The following is a 9,562-nucleotide window of genomic DNA, read 5'->3' as shown; positions in this document are numbered from 1 at the left end:
GTTGAATTGAGTTATGTCCCATAGAGTCAATAATACCCGCCTCTCTAGCCCTTGTAAAGATACGAGCAAGAGTGTCCATCACCAGTACGAAAAGGAAAGGAGATAGCAAATCACCTTGCCGTAGCCCACGAGCATGACCGATAGTTGGCCTGGGGGCACCATTGAGAAGAATCTGGGTTGAGGAGGATCCAAGAATAGCCTCAATCCAACTGCGCCACCGAATGCCGAAACCCCATGAACGAAGAACCTCCATGAGAAAATCCTAATTCACATAATCGAATGCTTTAGAAATGTCCAACTTGAATTTTTAAATTTGTAGGTTAATTTTAAAAATAGTATAGCTAGATTTGTCTTGAAAACAATACTATAATCTTGTTATATTTTACGTATATTTCATACTAGTCATTACTAGTCAAATAGATTGCATTTCCGAGACGTCACTTTTTTGTGACTTGAGAGAGTAATTTTCTTAGTTTTGCTAACCGGTGAACCTTTGGAGAGTTTTCTAGATGCGGAGGGATTAGGATTTTATTAATTCAATATTTCATATTTATTCAATGTTTTTACAAGAGAAGTGCCACGACGGCGGGAAGAATGGCGGTATAGGTGGCAGCGAGGCAGGCAGCAATGGAGTTGGTGCCAGCAGCTGCGTGGGAAGAGGGTTGGTGAGCGGGGGTTGAAGGACTAGGAAGAAGAAGGCAGCTTGGGAGCATATTACCAAATTGGGAGGGTTCATCAGGTAACTTTTCTAGTGAACACTCTCGGTATATAGTCCCCATTTTGTTTACAAAATTAGGTATGCAAATTGAAAGATAAAATAGCATGCCTACGACAAGTTAAGACTAGAACATGACCAACTGAAGAAAAAGATTGACGGAGCAAGCGCTTTGCACGGTTGATAGGGTACCGTTGGAAACATCTTCCGTCTAGGCTCGAAACCGGATGGCACCTCATTATTGAAGTGAAAGATGGAGCTCCTGGCATTGTTTAAAAATAATAAGAACACGACGGTACAATAGTAAATAAGCAAGAGAGGTTGCCCTGTGACCAATACTCTCTTTTGTCGAACACAATACTCCCTCTCTCTCTCTCTCTCTCTCTCAAGGAAGTGATAATTCTCTATCCTCTTTCAGTGTAAGGTTTGGTTAAGCAACATGAGATATGAGTAGTGGGCATCACATGACATGTTCAGAGCAACAGCAAGCAAGACCTTGTCAAAACTTTAGAGAGCAACACTGCAGAAAAGGAAATTCTTATTTCCCTTCAAAACCCCTGGAGTGTACTTAGGTACCAGTAGAATTCAGGCAACAGTATAATTTTTTCTTGTTGGAGATTCATTAAATGTGTATGTACAGCAGTACTACAATTTCAACAACTTATGATATGAACTCCTTTGCAAAAAGGTCTTGATTGTTGTCTGAATAAAGCTGCAATAGTTTTCTTTCCTCTCAAATAATGTAAAATGTTCGACGAAAAAAACTACCTCTGAGAATTCAGAACTTGTCAAATTATAAAATTACTTCCTTTCAGAAGCACGACACACAAACAATCCTAAGAGCAAATTGAAATACACCAATAAATGCAACGAAAACAAAAAAACGTCTCTAGCTTTCTTACATCCCCTTCAGCATCCAAACAGGCATGAATCATAGACATAAACTCCCAGAATGCAGGGACCTGCATCAGTCATGCCCCACGCTGAAGATGATCTTGGATGACTGAGCGAAGCGCGGAGTTTGGTATTGTAGCATGGTTGGGAAGTGCCAGATTGGTCATCGGTGATGTGTCATGGGTTTCAAACCAGTCTTTTATAGCCTCAGCTTCATAGGTAAATCCATCAGCCGCGATATGGGGATTCCTCATGACCTTCTGAGCTCAGCAGCAGCACGGATACGAATATGTCAGCACAATTTCATAACTGAAAGTAATGACCATGGCATGACAATAAGAATTAATCTGAAGCAACACATGGTACCTGCAAAATCGGGCATATAAAGCAATGTGGCACACTTCTTTCATCCTGAAACGATGAAGAGGTAGAGGGACATGAGGATAGGGAAGCACTCTTCATCATTGGCTCAACCACCGGCCACACGTCAGTAACAATATCTGCGCGACGCCTCCTTCTCTCAGCTGAGCATTTCATACCGATGCGTGCAAGCTGCTGCACTTGCACAAAGGGCCACTCACCAGCAGATTTGTCAATGATGGTATGCAATTCATCGTTGATCATTGCATCCTCCACTCTTTTCACTATCCCCCTTGGGTGTCTCCCTGTCAAGAGGCGTAGGATGATGATACCAAATGAGAAGATGTCTGATCCTGGGGTCAGTTCACCATAGGCAATGTATTCTGGGTCCGAGTAGAACATTGTCCCAATTGGATGGTCAGTAAGATGGACCATGGTGGTGGTGTCAGACGGGGCAAGAAATCGAGCAATGCCGAAGTCTCCAAGCTTGCTCACTAAATCGGCATCAAGGAGAATGTTGGAAGGCTTAATGTCACCGTGGACCACCGGCTTGGGCTTATGACTGTGGAGGAAGATTAGTGCAGAACAAATCTCCCCAATGATCCTTGTTCGGACTTGCCATGTCAGCGCTGGGGTGTTACCCTTGCAGGAAAGACGGTCTTCAAGGCTTCCATTAGGTAAATATTCATACACAAGAGCTGACACTTCATCGCAGGCTCCTATGAGAGTGACAAGATGTGGATGCCTCACTTTGCTCAGGATCAAAACCTGGAAACACCAGCACAAATACCAAAGTCACTTTGCATAACCTCTATGTAAATATTAGTATCATGAAAATGCAACATGCTACTTTAATTACCTCTCGTTGAAACTGCAGTAAGCCTTGGAGGTTTTCATTATGGCGTAAAATCTTAATGGCCACGGCGGTGTCGCAGATAGAGCCCTTGTAGACACGCCCATACCCACCTTCTCCAATCTTTAGTGAATCGCTGAAATTTTCAGTTGCCAGCTTCAGCTCAGCCAAGGAAAACTGCAAGTGTTTTTCAGGATATCTGACTGCTCTGTCCCTCTTGGGTCGCAACCGGTTGTATGCTTCCAAGTCATTTTCTAGAGCATTAGTATCACAATCAGTATCAGAAACACACTCCACCAGTGCCAACTTCGGCTCATTTGCCTCCTCAAATTTTGCAAGGTATTCGTCTCGATGGATTTTAAGCTGACTAATTTCCTCTCTCAGTATTTCCATCTCGTGTTTATTCTTTTCATGAGCTTCCTTAGCTGCTTCCGAGGGTTGGAGCAATATCTGCTCACTTGCTTGACGAAAATTTTCAATATATCCATCACGCTGGATCTTTAGCAATTCGATCTCCTTTTTGAGTTTTTGTATCAAGTACTGATCTGTGGCACGAGCTTCCTCGGTTTCTTTCAAATGTTGTAGCTCTTTTAAGAGGCACTCCTGCAATTTCTTAGCCTGAAAAGGTTGTTCGATTAACTAGATATTAAGTATACCAAATGGAAGGAACATGCACTTACAAAGTAACACAGTAATAGTGTAATACTTTGTTCATGACATTATAATGTGGTTTCCTACTCCATATGTGATTTAAATACATATTAGTGAGAAGAGAAAAACGAGAAAAGAGTTTACTTTCTTGCGGATGACTAGGAGCTCCTTCTCGACTTGTTGACGTTGGCACGATTCTTCAAAGTTTTCTTTCTTCAATCTCACAATTTCATCAAAGGCCTTTTGAAGTCTATCTTGCAAATCAGCATCGAAATCCATCACTGCCTATGAATAAGTTGCAGATGCATCACTAAGAATACTTCATTCGATGACGAACATCCACCAAAAGAAACAGTTCAGGGTACAGCTCAACAAGAAACAGCTCTGCTGAATTTACTATGTGAAGTTTGGTGCAAACCAGATCTCTGTGGGGTGCCGGACACTGAACATCTTCTGTCGGGGACATCTCCATGTCGTTAGATAGAGCTGACAGAAGTTCAGACCTAGAACCACTATGCTCGGTACTGCTATCCCCATGCAAAGGCAACAAATCTAAGTAGTCCACTTCATCCGACGCAAATGATGATATGCTGAAAGAGCTTGAGCTAGCACCTGAAAAAAAAGCACGCCATTAGCAGTTAGGAGTAAGGACTACTCATTATCCAACTATCTGCATAATAATCTACAGGGAAAGGTTTTAACATGGCCATATCCGAGTACCGGTCTACCGGACGATAAAAAAGATAGGCATCTAGTTCATCCACCCTAAACTCTACAGCACTATTTTTTTTAAAAAAAAAAACTCTACAGCACTGATAGGCAGGATTGACTTCTACCTTGCCATCCACACCAACAATGGAAAACCAAAACTGAAACAAGCAAAATTCAGGAAGCTAGGTTCAGTGGGAAAAAGAGAGGCTGATTTCAGGAAGAAAAGCCAGCTTGACCATCACACTGCAAAATCTCCAGAGCCCTCAAGTAACAAGCATCCAGTTCAAGCTGCTCAGCCATGCAGACATGCAGTGAGCTTGTATAAGATATCCAGAGGCTACTGTTTCTCAAATGAACTCAAGAAATCAAGATCAAGAACCAAGAAGAGCAAAACATGGAAGGATTTGGCGCCGCTCACTAGATATTTTATTTGACAATTAAAAACTCACTAGATTATGGGTAACTTGAAAGCCGGGCAAGATTTAAGAACAGGAGCATCAGACCAGCTGGTGGATAAAGCCTTGTACCTGGGCGTCGACTCATCTGAGGTAAGACTGAAGCGTTTCTTCACCCCTTGGAACGGTAAGACTGAAGCACCGAAATGGAGATGGAAGTTTCTTCCCCCCCCTTGAAACGGACTCTTCTCAAACAGACCTGTCTTTTTTTCTGCATTTTATTGCTCTCCTCCGTGTGCGGAGCGTCAAAGGAATCCAGCTACACCCAGATTGTCACTGCCACTCCCCGGGCCATTTTCCAGCTGAGTAGGGAGGTGTCTCCATTTTCCAGCTGAGTAGGGAGGTAGTCTTGGTCTACTGCTGCGCTTCGGTAAAACACTGAGGGCGAGTGCTCTGAAAAAAGAGCAAAGCAAAATGTCAAATGCACGAGTCCATCAGATGCGACAGCAGCGGTAGTTGCTGGTTAGATAATGTGTAGGGCAAGAATGTAGACCATGGATTTGGGATCTCTCATTTTCACGAGGAATCTCTTTGAAACGTTTTTTTGTGTGTGTGTGTGTATGTCAAGTTAAAACGTCGTGCTCGACTCTTGGTGACAATTTGACTGCCTCGTTGCACCACCTTTATTAAAAGGTAAGAAAAGTACTACTTGTTGAAAAAATAGCACTTTCAAATTTAATTTAATTTAATTTTTATATAACATAAACGAGAATAAATATAGATAATCAATATCGATTAGGTTTCGACTAGATAGCAATGTGCGTATTTAATGACGACGTGTGATACAAATGCTCCCATGATGTTGAAGCAGTAGACGATGATGAAGATAACGAGGTAGTCGAAGTAGATCGTGATGATGTAGAGGAAGCAGATCGTGAGCAATCATGATGATCTTGCATATGTTAAAATTCTATCAAACTTCTCATGTCATTGCTTAGGAGCTTGTTTGAGATTATACAAAGATTTCAGCAATTTACAAACCTTGTCCTCCTAACTTTTTAATACAAACTCATCAGGCTGATCTATATAGATTTTCTCATTCAACTCTTCATTAAGGAAAGCTATCTTAACATTCATCTGATGAACGAAAAGATCATGTGAGGTAGCCAAGTAAACTAATATTCTTATCGTGGTCAGTTTAGCGACATGTGAATAAGTACCCAAAAAATATCCGTCTTCTTTTTTTTATAACCCTTGGCCACAAACTGAGTCTTATACTTTTCGACAATACCATCAGGTTTAGGCTTATTTTTGAACACTCACTTGCAACCTACAGATTTACATCTAAAAAGTCTATCTGTGACTCCCAAGTCTCGTTGGTAAGAATAAAATCCATTTCACTACGAACTGCTTCCTTCTAGTAGTTTGTATCTGTAAATGCATATATTTCTGAAATAGACTTAGAAGTATCATCCATAAGGTACATAGTAAAATTATCACCAAAGTATTTTAATGTCCTTTGTCTTTTACTCCTTCTTAGAGCTTCACTGTCATCCTCCTCAGGAACTAGTTTATGTGGTTGTTTAGAATATTCAATTGGTATGGCAGATTCAAGAATTATCTTAGAAGTTTGATTAGAAATGTTATGTATTTCCTTCATACAAAAAATATTCCGGAAGAAAATAACATCTCTAAACTCTATAATTGTATGACCAAGCATATCGGGTACCTCAAATTTTACTACTAAAAATCAATAGACAATGTTGCGATGAGTATATCCTAGAAAGATGCAATCCAGTGTTTTAAATCCCAGCTTGCGCTTTTTAGTTATTGGTATATTGACTTTCGCCAAGTATCTCCAAGTGCGCAAATAAGAAAATGATGGTTTTCTCCCTTTCCATTGTTCATATAGGATTTTCTCTTTACTCTTAGTAGGAACTCTATTTAAAATATGACACGAAGTCAACGAGACATCCCCGCACCATGCTTTAAATAAACCCGCAATGTCTAACATGGCATTAACCAAGTTAGTCAAGGTGTGATTCTTTCTCTTAGTTATCCCATTCGATTGGAGTGAATAGGGAGTCGTTCTCTCATGAATAATTTCATGTTCCTTACAGAATAAGTCAAAATCACTAGATAAATATTCTCTGTCATGATCCGACCTAAGTATTTTGATTTTTCTTTTCAATTAATTTTTAATTTCTGCCTTATAGATTTTAAAGTAGTCTCGAGCCTCATCTTTAGATTTTAACAAATACACATAACAAAATCTAGATATATCATCAATTAAAGTCAAGAAATATCTTTTTCCACCCTTCATAAAAAAACATTCATTTCGCATAGGCCTAAATGCATGAGTTCTAATAGTGCAAATTTTCTCTCCTCGGTTGACTTATGAGACATACGAGGTTATTTAGATTGTACACAACTTTATCACTTAGGAACCTTTGACAATAGAAAAATTAAAATTAAATTCAAGCTAGAAAGCCGAGTCATACAATCAAAATTTATGTGACATAACCATAAGTGCCAAACACTAGTCTCATCTCCATTAATATTTTCACAAATATAGTTCACAGTTATTGCAGAAATCAGAAAGAAAAAAACGAAACAAGCCTCCGCACTCATAGTCTTTACCAATAAAAAGAACATGCTTCGACACAACTACTTTATTAGACTCTAATAACACCTTAAACCCGTCTCTATAGAGAAAGAAACCGCTAACTAAATTCTTATTTATTGAAGGGGCATGATGTACGTTCCTCAGCTACACAATCTTTCCCGAAGTAAACTTCAGATCTATCGTGCCAACACCATGAACAGAAGTATGAGACCAATTCCCCATTAAGATGGAAGAATCTCAAATGACCTGATAAGAAGAGAACATTGAAGTGTCAGCACACACATGTTCAATAAACCCCGTAAAAATTCTCATACTGGTAGACTAATTCACTAAAAAACAATAGGTAAATTACCATATCCACTAGCTTCATCTCTAATGTTGTCGATGGTCACGTTGACATGCTTAATGTTCTTCCTTGATTAACCTTCTTCCCTTTGCGTTGTTAGCAATCTTTAGCCTAATGGCTAACTTCGTTGCATACGAAGCAAGGTTTATCATCTTTGTTCATCTTCTTCTTCTTTAAGTTGGTGGCTTATTTGTCCTGATTATTTTTTCCTTTAAGTTTGCCGTTAGAGGACTGTTGCACCATATTTACTCTAGACTATCTATCGCCTCCTTTGTTATGCACATCATTAGCCCAAGCTTTCTCTTCAACATCAAGAGACACGATCAAACTCTCAAAAAAGATTTTTTGTCTCTTGTATTTTAGAGTAGTGGTAAAATTCCTCTATGAGGGAGGCAATTTGACAATGATGCCCTCAGCCATACACTTGTCGGGTACGGTACACTTTAGGAGTTCAAGTTCCTTTACAATGCACTGTATCTCATGAGTCTGCTCGACTACCGACCGATTATTGACCATCTTATAGTCATGATACTGTTATATGATATACAGTTCACTGTCTACATCTGGCGCACCAAATTTTGCATTCAGTACATCTGACAACTCATTTGCATCTTTTATGTGCATGTACACATCACAGAAACGATCGGCAAGAGCGTTAAGAACACATCCTACAAAGAGTGTGTTGGTTTCCTCGAACGTCTTCTCCTCATTAGAGGAAAGAGTTCCTTCGCCTGCCAAACGCAACCCAGTAGCAGTTTATAGTCGTAAGCTACCGAGTTGATTTGACCTGACATCTTTTAAAATGCACACCGGTAAACTTGTCCAACCTCAGTGCGTCGGCAAAATCAACTATTGTTAGATCAAAGTGACTACAATAAGATTTTCGGGTTTTTGGAAAAATAACACTTTCAAATTTAATTTAATTCAATTCCTGATGTAACATGAACAAGAACCAATGCAGATAATCAATATCAACTAGGTTTCGACTAGATTCGACTATCACTCGAGTAGAGCTCGACTAGCTCTGACGAGTCTCGACTAGATTCGACTATCACTCGAGTAGGATTCGACTAGATAGCAATATATGTACCCGATGGCGACATGTGATGCATAGGCCCCCGTGATATCGAAGCAATAGACGATGACAAAGATGATGAGGTAGTCAAAGTAGATCGCGACGATGTAGATGAAGTAGATCGCGGGCAGTCGCGATGAGCGTTTCTCAAAAACCTTATTCATCCTCTCCCTGTGCAGGATCCTAAGAGTGACAGGTTTCAAATACCTGCTCTCCCGTTCGTTTGTGCACACCGTCATAGCGGGATGGAGTAAACTACGTACAATAACACAGTAGAAAAGAATTAGTAAAACCCTAATTACGTATATTTCTTTGTGACAATGGCTGGCAGATATATAAATGGAGGATTGCGCGGTTGAAATGTGCCACGATGGGACTCTGTTACGCGTTATAATCGGACTCTTAACCGATACGATTTTCATATACTTATTTGTTTGCTCATACAAAAAAAACTAAAACTACAAAAGAAATCTACACCTAGACCCAATTTCGATGAACCATTCACGCAGTTACCACGCGCCCGTACCCTCTGTTCCCGCTCCGACCCGGCCCGATGAGCGAGCGCTCTCCTAATCCTATCATCAACACATGCTAAATAGAGAGGAAAGAACTCCTTTTAAATTAGTCTCCCTCCACCTCTACTAACAAGGTGGAACTAAAAGATACACTTCCACCTTTACATGATTAGATCTTTAAGATTTATATAAAATTACACAAATATAATAGACCAAACCCATATATTCTAACACTTATCGAGGAAGAAGCTGATACACGTTGTCAGTATATGTATGTTAATCAGAAACTAGAACAGGAAGCTGCAACTGGAAATCACATGTTAAAAGAAAAATAATGAGACAATGAAATTTGACAAAGTGACAAGGATGAATTCTGCTATCAACTCCATCATCAGGAGCTCAGGGAAAAAACATTGATGTG

The 9,562-nt window shown here is 39.9% G+C and overlaps 1 protein-coding gene across 4 annotated transcripts; it reads right to left on the bottom strand.

The window, feature by feature from the left end:
- Positions 1-1,486: 1,486 nt before the first annotated feature.
- LOC133903931 (U-box domain-containing protein 70-like) lies at positions 1,487-4,979 on the bottom strand. 4 transcript variants are annotated; one of them, XM_062345423.1, is made up of 6 exons: positions 4,712-4,979; positions 3,892-4,085; positions 3,618-3,758; positions 2,829-3,440; positions 1,976-2,737; positions 1,487-1,869 (listed from the first exon to the last, which is right to left on the bottom strand). In XM_062345423.1, the coding sequence occupies exons 1-6, from the start codon at positions 4,725-4,727 to the stop codon at positions 1,687-1,689; spliced, it is 1,908 nt and encodes a 635-aa protein (XP_062201407.1). In that variant the 5' UTR covers positions 4,728-4,979; the 3' UTR covers positions 1,487-1,686. The 4 variants fall into 4 exon arrangements, with proteins under 4 accessions (XP_062201407.1, XP_062201410.1, XP_062201408.1 ...); XM_062345426.1 differs by having other exon boundaries at positions 3,618-3,754; positions 4,634-4,740; XM_062345424.1 differs by having other exon boundaries at positions 4,634-4,739.
- Positions 4,980-9,562: the final 4,583 nt, after the last annotated feature.

Source organism: Phragmites australis, chromosome 21 (assembly GCF_958298935.1).
Source record: "Phragmites australis chromosome 21, lpPhrAust1.1, whole genome shotgun sequence".
NCBI classification, from domain to species: Eukaryota; Viridiplantae; Streptophyta; class Magnoliopsida; order Poales; family Poaceae; genus Phragmites; species Phragmites australis.
Note: the sequence above shows the minus strand (reverse complement) of the source record. Positions and strands in the feature narration are given on the sequence as shown.

Coding starts and splice junctions, on each gene's coding strand:
- LOC133903931 (XM_062345423.1), bottom strand. Junction 3,759..3,891: donor CGGCACCCCACAGAGATCTG/GTTTGCACCAAA, acceptor ACTTATTCATAG/GCAGTGATGGATTTCGATGC. Junction 3,441..3,617: donor TCCTAGTCATCCGCAAGAAA/GTAAACTCTTTT, acceptor CAACCTTTTCAG/GCTAAGAAATTGCAGGAGTG.